At 39.5% G+C, this 23728-nt stretch overlaps 1 protein-coding gene across 5 annotated transcripts in view; it reads right to left on the minus strand.

Moving 5' to 3' along the window:
* The window catches only part of PTPRM (protein tyrosine phosphatase receptor type M), a 995903-nt gene that overhangs the window by 39184 nt on the left and 932991 nt on the right, over positions 1–23728 (minus strand). For all 5 annotated transcript variants that reach the window (XM_077270222.1, XM_077270225.1, XM_077270224.1 and 2 more), the window contains one exon: positions 15793–15890. In XM_077270222.1, the coding sequence (XP_077126337.1) occupies positions 15793–15890 (98 nt within the window). The remainder of the gene's footprint in view (positions 1–15792; positions 15891–23728) is intronic.

Genomic DNA, 23728 nt, shown 5'->3' on the forward strand with positions numbered 1-23728 from the left:
AGTCGTGATTGTATAAAGTACAGACCAAAAGTTTGGACACACCTTCTCATTTAAAGATTTTTCAGTATTTTCATGACTATGAAAATTGTACATTCATACTGAAGGATTCAAAACTGAATTAACAAATGTGGAATTATATACTTAACAAAAAAGTGTGAAACTACTGAAAATATGCCTTATATTCTAGGTTCTTCAAAGTAGCCACCTTTTGCTTTGACGACTGCTTTGCACACTCTTGGCATTCTCTTGATGAGCTTCAAGAGGTAGTCACCGGGAATGGTCTTCCAACAATCTTGAAGGAGTTCCCAGAGATGCTTAGCTCTTGTTGGCCCTTTTGCCTTCACTCTGCGGTCAGGCTCACCCCAAACCATCTCAATTGGGTTCAGGTCTGGTGACTGTGGAGGCCAGGTCATCTGACGCAGCACCCCATCACTCCTTCTTGGTCAAGTAGCCCTTACACAGCCTGGAGTTGTGTTTGGGGTCATTGTCCTGTTAAAAAATAAATGATGGTCCAACTAAACGCAAACCGGATGGAATAGCATGCCGCTGCAAGATGCTGTGGTAGCCATGCTGGTTCAGTATGCCTTCAATTCTGAATAAATCCCCAACAGTGTCACCAGCAAAGCACCCCCACACCATCACACCTCCTCCTCCATACTTCACAGTGGGAACCATGCATGTAGAGTCCATCCGTTCACCTTTTCTGAGTCGCACAAAGACACGATGGTTGGAACCAAAGATCTCAAATTTGGACTCATCAGACCAAAGCACAGATTTCCACTGGTCTAATTTCCATTCCTTGTGTTCTTTAGCCCAAACAAGTCTCTTCTGCTTGTTGCCTGTCCTTAGCAGTGGTTTCCTAGCAGCTATTTTACCATGAAGGCCTGCTGCACAAAGTCTCCTCTTAACAGTTGTTGTAGAGATGTGTCTGCTGCTAGAACTCTGTGTGGCATTGACCTGGTCTCTAATCTGAGCTGCTGTTAACCTGCGATTTATGAGGCTGGTGACTCAGATAAACTTATCCTCAGAAGCAGAGGTGACTCTTGGTCTTCCTTTCCTGGGCCGGTCCTCATGTGAGCCAGTTTCTTTGTAGCGCTTGATGGTATTTGCCGCTGCACTTGGGGACACTTTCAAAGTTTTCCCAATTTTTCGGACTGACTGACCTTCATTTCTTAAAGTAATGATGGCCACTCGTTTTTCTTTACTTAGCTGCTTTTTTCTTGCCACAATACAAATTCTAACAGTCTATTCAGTAGGACTATCAGCTGTGTATCCACCAGACTTCTGCACAACACAACTGATGGTCTCAACCCCATTTACAAGGCAAGAAATCCCACTTATTAAACCTGACAGGGCACACCTGTGAATTGAAAACCATTCCCGGTGACTACCTCTTGGAGCTCATCAAGAGAATACCAAGAGTGTGCAAAGCAGTCATCAAAACAAAAGGTGGCTACTTTGAAGAACCTAGAATATAAGACATAATTTCAGTTGTTTCACACTTTTTTGTTAAATATATAATTCCACATGTGTTAATTCATAGTTTTGATGCCTTCAGTGTGAATGTACAATTTTCATAGTCCTGAAAATACAGAAAAATCTTTAAATGAGAAGGTGTGTCCAAACTTTTGGTCTGTACTGTACTTCCCAGCTCGATAATTCCTCGAGGCGGGAAATTTGATTTACCTTAGAGGACCACTCTGGCATGGTGGGAGGGGATTCATCTTTCCAATGTAGTACAATTAGGTTTAAAACTTTGTAATTTTACACATTCGATACGATGAGAAAACCTCCTTGAATCCCTTCCCGACATATGACGTCCAGCTACATGATATGTCGCATCTCTGACTTTGATGTGGACTCGCAAGCCAAGCCTACATCTTTCTCGGCATATGATGGCTGAATTATTCAGCCATCATCTTCATCTCTGCCAATCTCTGCCAGCATTTAATCTGCACTGGTAGGTGGTCGCGTCACTCCATCTGCCATTGGCGTGCCCGTGAAGTGATTGCGAGGCGGCAACAGGTTGCCATGGCAGCCAGAGGTCTGCTGAAAACCTCTATGTTTGTCACGACGGTTCTTCTGTGAATGTCAGCGTTTAGCTGGCATTCATAGGAGACTGTAATTTTGGCTATATATAGCAGTGCTGATGCACTTCCATCGATAGTACAAGAGATCGAATGATCACAGGTTCAAGTTTCCAATGTGGAATATCAAATACAGCAAAATTATGAAACATAAATAAAAGTTCTTTTTGCTCATTAAAAATAAAGCAATAAAAAATGCACAAATTTGGTATCATTGCGCTCGTAAAAGTCTGATCTGTTAAAATATAAATAAATTAATCAGATTGGTAAACAGCGTAACAAGAAAGAAATCAAAACGTTAGAGTTACATTTTTTTTATAGCTGCAACATTGAAGTAAAATGCAATAAGTGGAGATCAAAACACTGTATCTATCCCAAAATAGTATTAATAAAAACATCCGCTCAGGGGGCAAAAACAAGCCCTTATTTTCATCACAAAAACTGAAAACGTTACAGGTCTTGGAAAATGGCAACGCAAGCAACATTTGTATTTTTTTTTCTTTTTACACATCTCCGAATCTTTTTTTCGTAACTTGAATTTTTAAAAAAAATCTATGTTTAGTATTTGTGTAAAAAAATAAAAAGCAATTGTGGAATTGCACTTTTTTGCTATTTTAACGCACTTTTTTTTCCTGCTTTCCGATGCATCACATGGTAACATAAATGGGTCAATCATAAGAACAATTTGTCCTGCAAAAAACAAGCCCTCATATGGTTATTTGGATGGAAAAATAAAGTTATACACTGTGTTCCAAATTATTATGCAAATAACATTTCCTCATATTTTCTCTAAATTACCTATCTGAATTGCAGTCATTGTTATTTTCCTGTCATCTACTATTCTAGTATAATTGCAATGTTTTGGAAAAAACTGCCTATGAAAACAGTATCTTTTAAAAAAAAAATAAACGCTCAAAATGCATGTTCCAAATTATTATGCACAGCAGAGTTTTCAACCTTTTTTTTTATTTTGAACAAAAAAATGGTCAATTGTGAAGTTATAAGCATTATCAGCTTATTACAAAATGAAATCAAACAGTTTTCAAGTGAAAACTTTATTCTAGGTGATGTTACATTTGCACATAGGACCCCTTGTTGGAAAGAAGCTTCTGAACTCTCTCATCCATTGAATTTGTCAGTTTTTGGATGGTTTCTGCTTCAGTTGTTTTGCATGTGGACAGAATACCCTCCCAGAGCTGTTGCTTAGATGTGAACTGCCTCCCGCCATCATAGACACTCCTTTTGATGATGCTCCAGAGGTTCTCAATGGGGTTGAGGCCAGGGGAAGATGGTGGCCACACCATAAGTTTGTCCTCTTTTATGCCCATAGCAGCCAGAGATGCAGATGTGTTTTTTGCAGCATGAGACGGTGCATTATCATGCATGAAAATGATCTTGCTGCGGAAAGCACGGTTCTTCCTCTTGAACCATGGCAGGAAGTGTTGTTTTAGAAACTCCACATAGATTATGGAGTTCATCTTTACCCTTCAGGGATCATAAAGGGGCTGACAATCTCTCTCCCCATGATTCCAGCCCAAAACATTACTCCACCTCCTCCTTGTTCGCGCCTTAGCTGTGTTTTCATGGGGTGTCCATCCTCCACTCCATCCATCTGGACCATCGAGCGTCGCACGGCACTCATCGGTGAACAAAACAGTTTGGAAGTCAGTCTTCATGTATTGTTAGGCCCACTGGAGCCGTTTCTGCTTGTTGCAGTGGATAGAGGTGGTCGACAGGATGGCTTACGCACAGCTGCAAACCTCTGAAGGGCCCTGCATCTTGTTGTTCTGGGGACGTTGGAGGCACCAGCAGCTTCAAAAACTTGTCTGCTGCTATGACAAGGCATTTTTGCAGCTGCTCTTTTAACCTTACGCAATTGCCTGTTGGAAAGAGTCCTCAATTTTTCCTTATCAGCACGCACACGTGTGTGCTGGGAATCAGCTACATACTTCTTGATTGTGCGATGATCACGATGAAGTGTCTTGGCAATGTTGATTGTAGTCATACCTTGACCTAAATACTCCACAATTTGTTGCTTCTCAGCAGCCGACACATTCTTTTTCTTTCCCATTTTGGCAAAAAATGTAGGCTGCTTAATAATGTGGAACAGCCTTCTTAAGTAGTCTTGCCTTTATTTGGACACACCTTCCAAACTAATGTGCACAGGTATCTGCAATTGCTTTCAGTGATATAAAGAGCCCTGACACACATCACCATCAATGAGTTTAAATGACAAACAAAAAAATTCTATCCTTATCACTCCTAAACTCTATGTGCATAATAATTTGGAACACAGTGTAGTTCTTCGAAGGGGAGAAAAATTTAAAAAAACAGAAATTGGCTGTGGCGTAAAGGGGTTAAGATGTACACTATGGAAAGATTAGCTAAAAAGTAGTAGCCGTCTGCAGTTTGGAGATTAAATCCATTTCTGGAGTGTACGACTGGTAGCGATGATTGCTTATGGAGGACAGAATTATGGGGAACCGGTGGCTTGGTCAACTCATGATTAGCTAGTCATGGAAACGTTGGTAGGCCTGCACATATGTCTAAGAAAAAAACAACCTCAAACATTACAGTTAAATGGTAAATAAATGATGGCTGTTCCAGAAAACAGCTAGCTATATACCCGTCAATGCTTTATTCTAGCAGATTAGATTGTTAACACTATAATTACCGAATCGTCTAGCTTAGAGGAAATATAGGCCGCCAAATAGCTGCTGTTGAGACGGGCAATTACAAAGAGCTCGGTGTGCTCCAGAAAAAATCTAACCAATTATACTACACAGCCTGTTGTTTCTGATATAATATTTCAAGCCAGAAGAACGCTCTTAAAATAGCTGCTCTTTAGGTGCTGAAGCCGAGCAATATTTCATATGCGGAGTAAAGTAGGTTATGGATGAAAGTTTCCTGTCAACAAATCTAGGGTAAAGCTGCAACAACAAGAGGCTCACTTCATCAAAGCAAAATAAAATGCCTTAGATGTCCATCCTGACGCGGAGAAAGACAGCTCGGTAAAAAACCCAAAGTATTTCACCAGACGTCGTCTCCGTGTGCGACACTCCACCATCTCACAGAAAAACACTTGGTTTCCCCAACGGTTTTGGTCTTGCTCCAGTGACGACAGCATGTCCTCGCTGCTCGGTTATTACATGGGGTGATTTAATATTCTTGGATCTTCGAATTATCTACATCACCGATGATGAAAGATTTCTGCAAAATCAAACTTTGTGCTCCATGTTTTCTGCTCAGACTCCTGCCATCGGGTTCGTCTCTGCTTTCCACACCGCGGTGAAACGTTAATGTTTGTAACGTAGACGTCAGGATGTGTTTTCTGCTCCGAGTGAATGTGATAAACAGTTTATAAATTCTGTGCATATGGTGCTGCTGTCGGCCTAAATTCTGTTATGATAATCCAGGACGTTGCGGATCTCTAACTACGTTGTTTAATGATTTAATAAACGTAATGAGAAAAAATAACACTGCACCTAAGACAATTTATAAGTTGGATATAATAGAAGTAATGGAGGAAAATAAAACATCAGCGTTTACCTGGACACCTGGATATGGATTTTACTTCTGTCCACACTCCTCAGATCACTATTCTACCAATCGTCTGCCACTACTTTCCTCCACCGCGATATAAATGGCAGAACAACCAAAGTTGGCTCCTGTTTTGGCCTATATACACCGTACCTAGTACTCTCCTCCAAAACCCCTGGTTTCCATGCAGCCCTCTAGCTTGGAATACTCCAACACATTGCAATGTATGAACAAAAAAGGAGCTAAATAGCAGTCTGGATCCACAGGTCTGTCACCATATTTCAGGGTTCAGATGATTGTAGACGTCACACAGTATGTCACTTTTCTACATATGGTCCTATCTATACCGGATTATGAACAAGGTAGAAAAAAATGAAAAAAAAAGATGTATAGCTTACTAGTATTTCAAATGGGCACACTTCGAAGGGATTTGGGGAATTCTTTCTTCGTAACCCAGACCCCTTACAGACCCTATGGTTGTTAACAGTCAGACTTAAAGAGAATCTGTCAGTAGGATCAACTATATGGGCATGTAGGTCATAAGAAGCTGAATAAAATGATGCCTTGATATCTGTAACCCAGTGTCTTATTTCAGAGAAATCCATGTTTTTCTTCAAGGGGTATTCCCGTCTCCAAGATCCTATACCAATATGTAGTAGGTATAATAATAAGAAGAATAATATTACCTTCAATTAAAACGCAGTATAGTTCTTCTGATTAGCAATGTCACTTACCCCATGGGCAGAGCATTGCAGTAGGTTAGATGGTTATGACCACTAACAACTAATTAACTCACTGTCACTATGGGAGGGGCTGTAACCATGGATACCTAAGCTACTGCAATGCCCTGCACATGGGGTAAATTACATATTTAATCAAAAGAACTATACTACATTTCTAACTGGAAGTATTTGCTGATATCATTAGTATTATTAACCTACTACAAATTGGGATAGGATCTTGGAAATGGGAATACCTCTGGAATATGTAAATGAGCTGTTAAGATCTATGGGCCGGACATAGATCTCCCTTAGAATCTGCCTCCAGAACGTATTTTAAATGGATGGGGAAGTTACCTGTAATATAATGACTGAGAGTCTGCTCTCCTGATCTTCATGCCTCACTCTGATAACGCCCCGTCATTTAAAATATGTTCTGGAGGCAGATTCTCAGGGAGATCTATGTCCGACCCATAGATCTTAACAGCTCAATTACATATAAGGAAAAAGTGGATTTCTCTGAAATAAGACATCGGATCGCAAATATCAAGATATCATTTTATTCAGCATCCTATAACCTAAATGCCCTTATAGACGGCTTAGGAGGGTAGATCCTACTGACAGATTCCCTTTAATACATTTTGAATAGTAAGTGCATCTTATTTGGACTTAGCTCTTTTTCATTCTTCACTCATGTGATCTTTTGCATAAAGAGGAGCTGTGACTAGGTGAACATTTGAGAATTTTTGCTCCTATTATATTCCTGCAGTTCCCCTGATGAACAACTGGAATACTCAATGGAGCAGCGAGAATAAAATATGAGAAAAATACGGACTCCTTTGACCTGGTGACAGGTTCTCTTTAACTTGATAATGCCTTAGTGTTGTAAAGTCTCAGCGCTTGGTTCTAGGCTTTAACCCTGGGCTACTGTAAATTTACAGAGCAGAGGTTAAGGCTCCTGCAATTTAACATGGTCAGGATGGGTCCCAAGTTGCCAGACACAGCTGTGGACCCTGGTGAGAACACAATAGTAGTTTATTAGCACTTCTGTCTTTTATTACGCAGCTTGCATAGCGCTCAGCTCCACTGAGAATGGAAAAAAATTATTTTAAAAAATGTTCCCCGTTATGATTATCTTTTGGGGGACAAATTATGTGACAAAATATACACAAATAAAACATTGGCAATATAAAAAAAAAAACAACCTACATAGGTATCCACACGTCTGTAATAACCTGGAGAATTCAGGCTATGTGGTGTGAATTGTAAACAGTAAAAAAAACAACATAGACTATAAACAAATGATATAAGCAAACTACTATAAACAAACATAAACAAAAATAGCTTTTTTCTTTATTTTTATTGCAAAGAAAACCCAATGCAGGCTCCATACACATATTGGGAAGGGGTTAATAATTTCAGGTTCTCTTTACCATACACTGTAAAAACAAAGCTCAAAAATAATGTCGGAAATACGCGTTTTTATTTTTTGCAAGTTTTCCAGTACTCTGCATGATAAAAATGAATGGGGCCATTCAAAACTACAACTCTTCCTGATAAAAAATTTAAAAAAATCACACGTCAACGAGGACAGAAAAATAAAAAAAAAATATGGCCTTTGAAAAAAAAAGGAAAAAAATGAAAACGCAAATATGAAAATTGGCAGCGGTGGGAATCAATTTTGCCAGATGAAAACGTTATTGTTTAATGTTATTTGAACTTAGAAAATAATCTAATTAGTGCTACTCAGAAAGGCTGATTTTACAAAAATGGCTTTACACAACAGCATGTGTTTGCCTTTCGATCACTTGTCAACGATCCTGCAAATTTCCTAAAATACCGTATGACATAAAACTATAAACCTGAACTTTGTTCCTAGTTTTTCTTTGTCCACTAGGACATTGTTCAAAGGAAAAACAGAATCTTAGTATCAGCTGAGACCCAGAATAAGCGGCATAAATCACAGGACCATGATCAATACTGTGTTAGCGCTTCATTCATAAGACGCCGCTAATGTGTTTACTCCTCGGAGTATAAGCCGCTCTTATGAATGAAATCATTTTATCACCCGTTATCAGTGCTGCGCAGGGCAAACTAATAATATCTGTAAATGCCTGAAAGGCTCCATTTAGGTTTTTAATAAACAATCACAGTATAATGAGGTCTTTTCAGAACTGACTTAACATGTTTAGAAATCATTAGCTGAAATTACCAGTGCAAAAGTCTCCTGTGGGAGCCACGCAGATTGCACGGCATGTCGTCTGGAGGGTGAATCAGCGGAAAAGTACAAAAAAAATGTACGTCTCGACATACAAACAAAAAGAAACAGTGATAAAACAAAGCTTACAAGACGTAAGTGTATTGTGCCACGGGGGGATTTGAAAACAGACAAAGTTTGGTATTATAAGGCAAGTGCAGAATTGAGGATAATGATACGCAGAACGCCACATATCCATGAAAAGTAAGAGGTATACCGTATACGGCCAGATAAGAAGACATTTAGGCAATAGTTGGTAACAGGTAGCCTTTCCCAGTTGCCCTTGCCAAGTTGTGAAGCACTGAATGCTTGAGGACATCGACCCTTCCATTGCCAGGGAGTATACTACGGGTGATCAGTAAATAGGATTTCACATAATGCAGGCGGCAAGAGAGGATGAAGCTCAGAAATCAATTGAAATCACTATGCAGATTTAAAGACTGATAGCGCCAGTGTGAGATGGGAAGCGGCTCCCAGCACAATTATCAGGAGACATATCTGATTTCATTGCAAGGCTGTTACATCGTGCTGGAGCAAAGTACTTTAACTTCTTCAATAGCTTGAGGACACAAAGGTGTAATCAGAAAATTAAAGTGTTTTTTCTTTGTGTACAGAAAACAGTTCTTGAGCGGAACTTACAAGAAAAGAAACAGACTCAGAAGGCAAACTACACTTAGTTTTACATCTCTTTACAATATAATATTGGGGTCAGAGATGCCGATAGATGCTGGGAGTGTAATCCGTATCATGAATATGTGCCATATTCCCCTATACAGTGCCTTACAAAAGTATTCGGCCCCCTGGAACCTTTCAACCTTTTCCCACATATCATGCTTCAAACATAAAGATACCAAATGTTAATTTTTGGTGAAGAATCAACAACAAGTGGAACACAATTGTGAAGTGGAACAAAATTTAATGGTTATTTAAAATTTTTGTGGAAATTAAAAAACTGAAAAGTGGGGCGTGCAATATTATTCGGCCCCTTTACTTTCAGTGCAGCAAACTCACTCCAGAAGTTCATTGCGGATCTCTGAATGATCCAATGTTGTCCTAAATGGCTAATGATGATAAATATAATCCACCTGTGTGTAATCAAGTCTCCATATAAATGCACCTGCTCTGTGATAGTCTCAGGGTTCTGCTTGAAGCACAGAGAGCATCATGAAGACCAAGGAACACAACAGGCAGGTCCGTGATACTGTTGTGGAGAAGTTTAACCCTTTCACGACATGCGCCGTACATGTACGGCGCATGCTGTGAATCCCCCTTTGATGTGGGCTCCGGCGCTGAGCCCACATCAAAGTCGCGACATGTCAGCTGTTTTGTACAGCTAACATGTGCGCGCAATAGCGGCGGGTGAAATCGCAATTCACCCGCCGCTATTAACCTGTTAAATGCCGCTGTCAAACGCAGACAGCGGCATTTAACTAAAGCTTCCGGCCGGGCGGCCGGAAATGACGTCATCGCCGACCCCTGTCACATGATCAGGGGTCGGCGATGTGTCAGGACAGTAACCATAGAGGTCTTTGAGACCTCTATGGTTACTGATGCCAGCCTGCTGTGAGCGCCGCCCTGTGGTCGGCGCTCACAGCACACCTGCATTTCAGCTACATAGCAGCGATCTGATGATCGCTGCTATGTAGCTGAGCCGATCGAGTTGTGCCAGCTTCTAGCCTCCCATGGCACAGGTAAAAAAAAAAATGTTTTTAAAAATATCAAAAAAAACGTAAAAAACATAAAAGTTTAAATCACCCCCCTTTCGCCCCATCCTAAATAAAACAATAAAAAAAAAATCAAACCTACACGTATTTGGTATCGCCGCGTTCAGAATCGCCAGATCTATCAATAAAAAAAGCATTAACCTGATCGCTAAACAGCGTAGCGAGAAAAAAAATTCAAAACGCCAGAATTAAGTTTTTTTGGTCGCCGCGACATTGCATTAAAATGCAATAACGGGCGATCCAGAGAACGTATCTGCACAAAAGTGATATTATTAAAAACGTCAGCTCGGCACACAAAAAATAAGCCCTCACTCGACCCCAGATCACGAAAAATGGAGACGCTTCGGGTATCGGAAAATGGCACTTTTTTTTTTTTTTTTTTTAGCAAAGTTTGGAATTTTTTTTCACCACTTGGATAAAAAATAACCTAGACATATTAGGTGTCTATGAACTTGTAATGACCTAGAGAATCACAATGGCAGGTCAGTTTTAGCATTTAGTGAACCTAGCAAAAAAGCCAAGCAAAAAACAAGTGTGGGATTGCACTTTTTTTGCAATTTCACCGCACTTGGAATTTTTTCCCCGTTTTCTAGTAAAAGACATGGTAAAACCAATGGTGTCGTTCAAAAGTACAACTCGTCCCGCAAAAAATAAGCCCTCATATGGCCATATTGACGGAAAAATAAAAAAGTTATGGCTCTGGGAAGGAGGGGAGTGAAAAACGAAAACGCAAAAACGAAAAAGGGCCGCGACTTGAAGGGGTTAAAGCCGGATTTGGATACAAAATGATTTCGAAACTTTAAACATCCCAAGGAGCACTGTGCAAGCGATCATATTGAAATGGAAGAAGTATCATACCACTGCAAATCTACCAACACCCGGCCGTCCCTCTAAACTTTCATCTCAAACAAGGAGAAGACTGATCAGAGATGCAGCCAAGAGGCCCATGATCACTCTGGATGAACTACAGAGATCTACAGCTGAGGTGGGACAGTCTGTCCATAGGACAACAATCAGTCGTACACTGCACAAATCTGGCCTTTATGGAAGAGTGGCAAGAAGAAAGCCATTTCTCAAAGATATCCATTAAAGTTTACAACATGCCACCTGGGAGACACACCAAACATGTGGAAGAAGGTGCTCTGGTCAGATGAAACCAAAATCGAACTTTTTGGCAACAATGCCAAACGATGTGTTTGGTATAAAGGCAACACTGCTCATCACCCTGAACACACCATCCCCACTGTCAAACATGGTGGTGGCAGCATCATGGTTTGGGCCTGCTTTTTTTCAGCAGGGACAGGGAAGATGGTTAAAATTGATGGGAAGATGATGGAGCCAAATGCAGGACCATTCTTGAAGAAAAGCTGTTGGAGTCTGCAAAAGATCTGAGACTAGGACAGAGATTTGTCTTCCAAGACAATGATCCCAAACATAAAGCAAAATTTACAATGGAATGGTTCACAAATAAACGTATCCAGGTGTTAGAATGGCCAAGTCAAAGTCCAGACCTCAATCAAATCAAGAATCTGTGGAAAGAGCTGAAAACTGCTGTTCACAAACAATCTCCATCAAACCTCACTGAGCTAGAGCTGTTTGCCAAGGAAGAATGGGCAAGAATTTCTGTCTCTTGATGTACAAAACTGATAGAGACATACCCCAAGCGACTTGCAGCTGAAATCGCAGCAAAAGGTGGCGCAAAAAAGTATTAAGTTAAAGGGGCTGAATAATATTGCACGCCCCACTTTTCAGTTTTTGAATTTCCACAAAAATTTAAAATAACCAATACATTTTGTTCCACTTCACAATTGTGTTCCACTTGTTGTTGATTCTTCACCAAAAATTTACATTTGGTATCTTTATGTTTGAAGCATGATATGTGGGAAAAGGTTGAAAAGTTCCAGGGGGCCGAATACTTTCGAAGGCACTGTACCTTACACCAAACTTCTCCCCTCCATCATCAGACTCAGTTTAGGGCATCAGTAATTAATACCTCTGAAAAGCTGGACAATATAACAAAAAATGATTTCAAGGGAAAATTTAAGGGAATCTGTCACTAGGTTTTTGCTATGTAACATGAGAGCAGCATGATGTAGGGACAGAGACCCTGATTCCAGCGATGTGTCACTTACTGGCCAGCTTGCTGGCATTTTTATAAAATCTCTGTTTTCTCTACTATAGATCCAGTAGTTCTCTGAATAATGAGCTTGGTATAACCCCCCCCACACCACTGATTGGCTGCTTTCTGTGTACACTGTGCAATGGCACAAAACTGCTAACCAGTGTTGTGGGTGGGTTTACACACAGCAGGAGGACTACCAGGTACAAGACAACTAGTCCTCTAGTGAAAATGTTCCTGTTCATAAAACACTGATTATATTTAAACCACAACAAACAGACCAGTAAGTGACACATCCCTGGAATCAGGCTCTCTGCTCCTACACACTTTTTGTTCTCTTCTCCCTTAGCAGCTGCCAGTGGTGTCTGACAGGACCCCCCTCTGCATACACCATGCACGCACGCTCAGCCAAATTGTCACGTGTATAGGGGGTCGGGAGAGACAGCTGTGTATTTAGTGAGTATGGCCAGCCTTAGATACCTCTGGGTCCTGGTGCAGAAGGAATGGGGACATAAAAGATTTATTTTCTATTTTCCTGATTAGCACTTTGAAAGAAAAGTTAGTTGTTTAATTGCACCAACTCTCCAGTACTTTAAGGGCATCTAATACTGTACCGCGCCAGGTATGCCAACAATCTTCAGCCTTGATATATCTAACAGTTCAATGTAAACTGGTGGCATCCTATCCCAGAAGTAGAACCAGGTACTGTATACTTATGTGTGAGGAGATTGTCTTCTAATGGTATTAACCCTTTACGGACCAGGGAATTTTTCAATTTTATGCGGTTCTGATTTTTACTCACCTTTTTCAAAGAACCATCACTTCTTTATTTTTCCGCTGACAGACATATGAGGGCTTGTTTTGTCTAGGACAAGCTGTAGTATTGAACGGCACCATTCATTTTGACATAAAAATAACTAAAAAAAAATGGGAAAAAAATCCAAGTAGGATGGAATGGGGAAAAATGTAATTCTGCCATTGTTTTTGGTGTTTTATTTTTACGGTGTTCATTCTGCAGTAAAAATTACTTGAAAACATGACTGTCCCACTGAATGCAATTACAGTGGTTCGAAAGGTGTACATTTTTTTTAGTATTATTTTAGTAGTGAAAAAAAATCTAACATTTGTGAAAAAAAAGGTTTCTGCTAATGTCGCCATTTTCTAGGACTTAAGACCCATAACTTTTTAATTTTCAGAAATTTGTAAAATTAAAAAAAAAATGTTTTTTTATGTATCACATCAATTTGAATTTTCATATTTTTTTTTAACTTGTTTTTATATCTTTTTGTTTTTTTACAATATTATATCACTCCCCTAGGAGACTTGACCCTGCGATTGATTATTGTCTGTACTATATTCTGTAATACCATTGTATTGCAGTATACAGTATAATGAAAATCATGGTCACCTATGGAGCCTGATATGAAGGCCTTCTGCAGTCCCCCAACTGTCATGGTAAACCGCCGGTCCCCTGTGATCATGTTGAGGGGTACCAATAGGAGCCAATGTGTGTATCAGCATGTGTTCCATTCAAATACGACTGTTAGTGATTGTCAGCAGCGTCTATGATTATCCGCTGAGGATGGGGCTCAGTAGTTAAGACTCAGATGCAATGTGATAACTCTACCCATTCTTATATACCTTAGGATATGTTCACACCACATTTAGCCACGTCAGTAGCTCCATCAACGCTTCCTTCTTAAGCCCTAAAGAGTGAGATTCAGGCATATCTGTCAATGTGGCCAGTGGCACTTTGTGCTCTGTCTAACCCCATTTTCAGCAGTATCAGTAGTTTTCAGGCAAGCGCTAAAATGCAGTTGACCATGTTTTTGTGCTCACCTGAAAAAGGCAGATACTGGCGAAAATGAGGTCATACAAAGCACAAAAGTGACTGGAAAGACGGAAGGAATTGTGGCAAGTGTCTGTCTGCTTCACTCAAGTCAATTACCCCATTGACCTTTACACCTGAATCCCATTTTAAAGGATTTCAGACAGAAGTCCTAACGGAGACACTGATGTGTGGCCAAAAAGTGATGTGAACGTAGCTTTAAAGGTCTCTATGCTTTAAATAAAAGAACACATCATAAAGTAAAACCTTCTGATACGTTTTAAAAAGCAGAAAATAATTCTACAACTTAAGGGTCACACTTTAAGAAAGCGCTAGCTGCTTTTCTTACAATAAATCGGTTATAAATAATCGAGAGATAGAGAATGTATAACTGATGAATCTGTCTTTTTTCAACCTATATGACTATGTAACTATATAACTTTAATAATTGACTTTTACAATCCAAATATCCGGTGTCCGTAAATATAACACTGTAATCTGGAGTAGGCCATTTCTTTACTCAACATTTCTAGTCTATTGCTCAGCTCCTTTGCATCTGTTATCTCCAATGTGAACGGGAGAAAACATGTAGTATAATTCACAGCCAACTAGAAAATACCACAATCACCACTTCCGGTGCACTGCGGCACCCCCAATCAGCCGAGAGTCACAACCACAATGATGTTTTATTGATTGTCTATCCTAACAATAGATTATCAATATTAAAGTACTAGAAAACCATTTATAAGAACCGGTATGGTAGATCATCAATAATTCATACATTCATTGATTTAGCCCCGATGTCGTCAACAAAGATAAATGAAAGAAAATAAAGAAAATCCACGTGTACAACGCTAAATATTTTACCTCTATAGAAATGTTAACGAAAGCAAAAAAAAATCAATCCAGGATAGTAAATAAAGTAATAAGTCTTCAAAACTATTAGATCTACTGTGCCTAATGGAGTTTTCCAATGTTTTACCACTGCCATGTTACCACTATGACAAGTGATCAATGTATTATTACTGGGGGGCGACTTCTGGGGGGCAACTAGTTACACAGATGACATTCTAGAGATGTGATTGGAGCAGTTGTTAGAACATATCTGCAATAATTAGGAACATTTTCTCAAAGAAGAATTATTTCAGTTGCTTCAAATAGCGAACATGAGCATTGCGGAATATGGATATCCATTTATAACTAATATAACACTAAGATTATGTAAATGTAAATCCCCTATCTCGTAAAATTAATGTAACAAGTTTTCACCAGGCTGATATGATAGTTTTATCACTGTTTCTGGTCATAATCATTATCATTAATAAGAATTGTGCAGCACCTTAACACTCGCATGACTGCGCCCCTTGCATGGAGCTTTTACCCCCATGTAACACATTACATACATAAATAAATAAATAAATAATTAGAATGAATACTCACTACCGGATGTTTTCAGTTTCTATTCATAAAATATCACAAATGTTAAATAAACATCAAAATCCAGAAAACATATCTTACCCTGCCAACCTCTACTAGATTGGTCACCATGACTATGCTGGCTGTATTTTCATGCCATACCATCCTCCAAAAATCATATACCGTTTCTTGCATTGGGCCTGTGCAGGGAGATAATAAATATTGTTTAGAAAGAAATTCTTAATATATAAAACATATAATTTATAAAGTGGAGAGATGCTAAAAATGTACAGCTTGAAAGAGAATAATTTCATAAACAGCATCCACAATGTTTCCAACCGTGCACTGTTATTCTAAGCTACTGCATCATACTGGCTGAAAATCTCCTTTGTATTCCCACTAGATGTACTATTAATAAAGACAAGATAACGACTACAACAATGAAGACTGTACAGTACTTCTGCCTAATTTACCCATTTGGAGGATCTTATCTACAATGTCGCTCATTTGTTGTAAATAATTCATTTTACTCAGGAGCTTCATAGCTGAGACGTGCAGCAGAAACTGGGGGTCTACAAGTATTAAATGGGAGGGGAGATGCTACCTAATACACTGTGTACTTGTACTGTCATAAAAAGAGAAAGACAACCAAGCAAAGGTTATGTACAGTGCCTACAAGTAGTATTCAACCCCCTGCAGATTTAGCAGGTTTACACATTTGGAATTAACTTGGCATTGTGACATTTGGACTGTAGATCAGCCTGGAAGTGTGAAATGCACTGCAGCAAAAAAGAATGTTATTTCTTTGTTTATTTTTTTTTTAAATTGTGAAAAGTTTTTTCAGAGGGTCATTTATTATTCAACCCCTCAACCCCCCAGAATTCTGTTTGGTTCCCCTAAAGTATTAAGAAGTAGTTCAGGCACAAAGAACAATGAGCTTCACATGTTTGGATTAATTATCTCTTTTTCCAGCCTTTTCTGACTATTTAAGACCCTCCCCAAACTTGTGAACAGCACTCATACATGGTCAACATGGGAAAGACAAAGGAGCATTCCAAGGCCATCAGAGACAAGATTGTGGAGGGTCACAAGGCTGGCAAGGGGTACAAAACCCTTTCCAAGGAGTTGGGCCTACCTGTCTCCACTGTTGGGAGCATCATCCGGAAGTGGAAGGCTTATGGAACTACTGTTAGCCTTCCATGGCCTGGACAGCCTTTGAAAGTTTCCTCCCGTGCCGAGGCCAGGCTTGTCCGAAGAGTCAAGGCTAACCCAAGGACAACAAGGAAGGAGCTCCGGGAAGATCTCATGGCAGTGGGGACATTGGTTTCAGTCAATACCATAAGTAACGTACTCCACCGCAATGGTCTCCGTTCCAGATGAGCCCGTAAGGTACCTTTACTTTCAAAGCGTCATGTCAAGGCTCGTCTACAGTTTGCTCATGATCACTTGGAGGACTCTGAGACTGACTGGTTCAAGGTTCTCTGGTCTGATGAGACCAAGATTGAGATCTTTGGTGCCAACCACACACGTGACGTTTGGAGACTGGATGGCACGGCATACGACCCCAAGAATACCATCCCTACAGTCAAGCATGGTGGTGGCAGCATCATGCTGTGGGGCTGTTTCTCAGCCAAGGGGCCTGGCCATCTGGTCCGCATCCATGGGAAGATGGATAGCACGGCCTACCTGGAGATTTTGGCCAAGAACCTCCGCTCCTCCATCAAGGATCTTAAGATGGGTCGTCATTTCATCTTCCAACAAGACAACGACCCAAAGCACACAGCCAAGAAAACCAAGGCCTGGTTCAAGAGGCAAAAAATCAAGGTGTTGCAGTGGCCTAGTCAGTCTCCTGACCTTAACCCAATTGAAAACTTGTGGAAGGAGCTCAAGATTAAAGTCCACATGAGACACCCAAAGAACCTAGATAACTTGGAGAAGATCTGCATGGAGGAGTGGGCCAAGATAACTCCAGAGACCTGTGCCGGCCTGATCAGGTCTTATAAAAGACGATTATTAGCTGTAATTGCAAACAAAGGTTATTCCACAAAATATTAAACCTAGGGGTTGAAGAATAATTGACCCACACTTTTATGTTTAAAATTTATAAAAATTTAACTGAGCAACAAAACTTTTTGGTTTGTAAGATTTATGCATCTGTTAATAAATCCTGCTCTTGTTTGAAGTTTGAAGGCTCTAACTTATTTGCATCTTATTAAACCTGCTAAATCTGCAGGGGGTTGAATACTACTTTGAGGCACTGTATACATACACACATACATACACACACATACATACACATACATGCATACACACACACATATACACACATACATAGAAGTACTGATATATAGTTACATAGTTACATAGTTATTAAGGTTGAAGGAAGACTTTAAGTCCATCTAGTTCAACCCGTAGCCTAACCTAACATGCCCTAACATGTTGATCCAGAGGAAGGCAAAAAAAACCCATGTGGCAAAGAGTAAGCTCCACATTGGGGGAAAAAAATTCCTTCCCGACTCCACATACGGCAATCAGACTAGTTCCCTGGATCAACGTCCTATCAAGGAATCTAGTGTATATACCCTGTAACAGTATACTTTTCCAGAAAGGTATCCAGTCCCCTCTTAAATTTAAGTAATGAATCACTCATTACAACATCATACGGCAGAGAGTTCCATAGTCTCACTGCTCTTACAGTAAAGAATCTGCGTCTGTTGTTATGCTTAAACCTTTTTTCCTCCAGACGTAGAGGATGCCCCCTTGTCCCTGTCTCAGGTCTATGATTAAAAAGATCATCAGAAAGGTCTTTGTACTGTCCCCTCATATATTTATACATTAAAATAAGATCACCCCTTAGTCTTCGTTTTTCCAAACTAAATAGCCCCAAGTGTAATAACTTATCTTGGTATTGCAGACCCCCCAGTCCTCTAATAACCTTGGTCGCTCTTCTCTGCACCCGCTCCAGTTCAGCTATGTCTTTCTTATACACCGGAGACCAGAACTGTGCACAGTATTCTAAGTGTGGTCGAACTAGTGACTTGTATAGAGGTAAAATTATGTTCTCCTCATGAGCATCTATGCCTCTTTTAATGCATCCCATTATTTTATTTGCCTTTGTAGCAGCTGCCTGACACTGGCCACTGAATATGAGTTTGTCATCCACCCATACACCCAGGTCTTTTTCATTGACGGTTTTGCCCAGAGTTTTAGAATTAAGCACATAGTTATACATCTTATTACTTCTACCCAAGTGCATGACCTTACATTTATCCCCATTAAAGCTCATTTGCCATTTATCAGCCCAAGATTCTAGTTTACATAAATCATCCTGTAATATAAAATTGTCCTCCCCTGTATTGATTACCCTGCAGAGTTTAGTGTCATCTGCAAATATTGAAATTCTACTCTGAATGCCCCCCTACAAGGTCATTAATAAATATGTTAAATAGAAGAGGGCCCAATACTGACCCCTGTTGTACCCCACTGCTAACCGCGACCCAGTCTGAGTGTGCTCCATTAATAACCACCCTTTGTTTCCTATCCCTGAGCCAGCTCTCAATCCACTTACACATATTTTCCCCTATCCCCATTATTCTCATTTTATATAATAACTTTTTGTGTGGCACCGTATCAAAAGCTTTTGAAAAGTCCATATACACTACATCTACTGGGTTCCCTTGGTCCAGTCCGGAACTTACCTCTTCATAGAAGCTGATCAAATTAGTCTGACATGAATGGTCCCTAGTAAACCCTGATACTGGGTCATGAGGTTATTCCTCTTCAGATACTCCAGTATAGCATCCCTTAGAATGCCCTCCAGGATTTTACCCACAGTAGAGGTTAAGCTTACTGGCCTATAATTTCCGAGTTCAGTTTTTGTCCCCTTTTTGAATATTGGCACCACATTTGCTATACGCCAGTCCTGTGGTACAGACCCTGTTATTAAGGAGTGTTTAAAGATTAAAAATAATGGTCTATCAATGACTGTACTTAGTTCCTGCAGTACTCAGGGGTGTATCCCATCCGGGACCGGAGATTTGTCAATTTTAGTGATTTTTAGACCCCACCGTACTTCCTGCTGGGTTAAGCAGGTGACACTTAATGGGGAATTTTTGTTATCACTGATCATATTGTCTGCCATGGGATTTTCTTGTGTAAATACTGATGAAAAAAAGTCATTTAGCATATTGGCTTTTTCCTCATCCTCATCCACCATTTCACCCAGACTATTTTTAAGGGGGCCAACACTATCATTTTTTAGTTTCTTACTATTTATGTAGTTAAAGAATATTTTGGGATTATTTTTACTCTCTCTGGCAATGAGTCTCTCTGTCTCAATCTTTGCTGCCTTGATTTGCTTTTTACAGAATGTATTTAATTTTCTGTATTTATTTAATGCCTCATCACTACCTACTTCCTTTAATTCTCTAAATGCTATCTTTTTGTCCCTTATTGCGCCCCTTACAGCTCTATTTAGCCATATTGGTTTCCTCCTATTTCTAGTATGTTTATTCCCATATGGTATATACTGTGCACAGGTCCTATCCAGGATGCTAATAAACATCCCCCATTTTCTTTGTGTATTTTTATGTCTCAGGATATCGTCCCAGTTAATTGCACCAAGATCCTCTCTCATCCGTTGGAAATTTGCCCTCCTGAAGTTTAGTGTCCTTGTCACCCCTCTACTACACATCTTATTAAAGGATACATGAAAACTTATTATTTTGTGATCACTATTCCACAAGTGACCCCCAACCCTTATATTTGCTATGCGGTCTGGCCTGTTGGTTAATATTAGGTCTAGCAGTGCCCCCCTTCTTGTTGGGTCCTGAACCAATTGTGAAAGGTAATTGTCTCTCATAGTTGTCAAAAACCGATTACCTTTGCTGGAACTGCAGGTTTCTGTTCCCCAATCTATTTCAGGGTAGTTGAAGTCCCCCATAATAATGACTTCTCCTTGAGTCGCAGCTTCATCTATTTGCTTTACGAGGATATTCAAGGCTCAAGGATATATATATATATATGTATTTATTATCTATATATATTATTTATCTATTATCTATCTATCTATCCCATATCTATCTATCTATCTATCTATCTATCTATCTATCTATCTATCTATCTATCTATCTCTATATATACAGCTCTGGCAAAAATTAAGAGACCACTGCAAAATTTTCAGTTTGTCTGATTTTTCCTTTCATAGGTATATTCTTGAGTAAAATGTAAATTGTTCTGTTATTCTATAAACTACTGACAACATGTCTCCGAAGTTGAAAGCAATAAATTTTTAATTTATTTTCTGAAAATGAGAAATGGCCAAAATAACAAAAAAATACATTGCTTGCAGACCTCAAATAATGCAAAAAAGAAACAAAAAACAAGTTCATAATCACTTAGAAACATTAGAAACAACAATACTAATCTTTTAACTCAGGAAGAGTTCAGGAATCAATATTTTGTGGAATAACCATGATTTTTAATCACAGCTTTCATGCGTCTTGGCATGCTTGCCACCAGTTTTTCACACTGCTTTTGGGTGACCTTATGCCACTCCTGGCGCAAAAATTTAAGCAGTTCTTCTTTGATTGATGGCTTGTGACTATCCGTCATCCTCTTGATTAAATTCCAGAGGTTTTCAATGGGGTTCAGGTCTGGAGATTGGGCTCGCCATGACAGGGATTTGATGTGGTGGTCTTTCATCCACACCTTGATTGACCTAGCTGTGTGGTATGGCGCATTGTCCTGCTGGAAAAACCAGTCCTCAGAGTTGGGGAACATTACCTGAGCAGAAGGAATCATCTGTTTTTCCAGAATAATCTTGTATGCGGCTTGGTTCATACGTCCTTCGTAAAGATTAACCTGCCCAATTCCAGTCTTGCTGAAACATTCCCAGATCAACACCTGGTCGTCTAATGGTTAGGCGGAGACCTGGAGAGGCGCACAAGCCATGGTGTCTTGCACCTACTGTGAAATTTGATGAAGGATCGGAATGCATTGGTGAATTAATTTGCAGCTAAAAGCACAAGGCTCCATTAACCATTCGGATTCTGTATAAAATCAGCCTCCCAGTTGATGCATCCCAGAGGAAAGAATCCTACCAAGTATGAAAGTAAAGCCTGCATCCCTGTAATACTGATGGAAATCATCTGATTTGCTAATGACATGTATTTGAGAAAAGTCTTATAATGTCATCTTCTGTCACTATTTGTGTTTTTATAACAATCTGTACATCCTCTTTAAATTAGGTGAGGAGCGTAGGGGTATGGCCTATGGTTGTGCGGTATGTAAAAGATTGCCAGAATGTGCTGTGCCGGCACATGACGGCAGTACCAGACACCTGTACTGATGCAAAGATCAACCATGAACTAACGTATTAAAAACTGTTCAATATATTGTGATTGCACTTAAGAATGAAGTTATGGTTAGAATACCTGGATGCCATTACTAGCTCGCTCCATATGATAGATACACAAGACACTCTATCCCTACAAATGGCTTGTTTCAAACATAATTCTCCTCAAAAGCTTTCTATTCTTTCACATTGATGAATTTCAAATTGCAGCCTGACATTTTAATAAATGATTATAGAACCACTTGTCTTGGGCATAAATTAAAATCCAATGAGGCCTGGAGGGCAGAGTGGGATTTACAGCTCGTTGTGAGCCCAAGCAGAAATTCTGTGCCAGTTTGTGGATTGTGGAGAGCTGCACGATTAACCACTTCAAGATCCGGCCATTTTGCCCTTTCATGACCAGGAAGGTTTTTTTTTGTTTTGTTTTTGCCATATGGTTTAAGAGCGCTAAAGTTTTCTCTCATTCGAACGTTCAAATAATTTTTGCTTTTTTTTTTCGTGGTACTTGGGTTTTAATTTTTTGTAATTTATTTTATGGGGGGTTTTTTTTGCCAGTTTTAGGAAAAAATGTGAAGCATTTAGAAAATACAAGTCTGTTTTAATTTTTTTTCCTAATGGTTGCTAGGACCGCAAAAATACATATTTTATTGTTTTCCCCTTTCTGAAATAGCTATTTCTAATTTTCTACATGTCAGACACTAGAAAGTGGTTCGGCATGGTGGTGGCTTTGTTTTTGTTAGTCCTGTTTAATTCAATTTCTTTTTTCCCATGTGTCGTTCGTTAAAGTTAACAAATAATTTTTTTTTGTATTGCTAGGTTTCCCTGTAGCTTCACGCAGTCATAACAGCACCAATTAAAGGGGCAAATTCAGTCTCCTGAAATGCACTGCGTAGAAGACCTGGGTCTGATAAATTCGGGCACATCCTGCTCCTTTCCACCTGCCACATAGAGATGAAGCAATCGCTAGGAGAAAGTGAGGTGCTTCCTTAACTAAATACACATAGCTCGTTCAGAGTTGTATATACTATGATCAGAATGACAGAGATGGTAATAAACCATCTCTGCCTTCTCTAAGAAGTTTCTCGCTTTTTCTGACATCAAATGTCTCTGACATATCGATTTCCAAGCAGCTGCTCACTAAGCAAAGATGAATAAACCTTCTTTAAGAGCCATATGTGGACCACATCAATGTTTCAAAACATTGTTGTTATTAAACTAAACTGTTTTTGTATTGCACGTCCAAAAATCACAACTCAGTATATACAATTATTAATAGAATGTATTACTTGTAAACATTAAATCATTCTTAATATTTTACTTTTAATATGTTAGCAGGTCTAAGTGACCCTATAGTGTATAAGATAATACCATAATAGTATAAGAAGCCATTGGCGAAACGCGCGTCAGGGTGAGGAGACACTACTCCAGACTCTATAAGGTGAATCCATTTCCTTTACTTTGTGGGCATTGTATTTTCTATGGCCTATGGCTACTTGCTTCCCTCCTCACTATTAGGTATTATCTTATACGCTATAGGGTGACTTAGACCTGCTACCATGATCTATTGATATGCATTGTTAGTTTCGATTTACTGGGTACTTATACCCTCTCTTTCAACGGGAAACCTTTAGAGCATGATAGGAATACATTGATTCAGGACATTCAAATTTGATAAGCTCTAGG

This window comes from Ranitomeya variabilis, chromosome 6 (assembly GCF_051348905.1).
Source record: "Ranitomeya variabilis isolate aRanVar5 chromosome 6, aRanVar5.hap1, whole genome shotgun sequence".
NCBI classification, from domain to species: Eukaryota; Metazoa; Chordata; class Amphibia; order Anura; family Dendrobatidae; genus Ranitomeya; species Ranitomeya variabilis.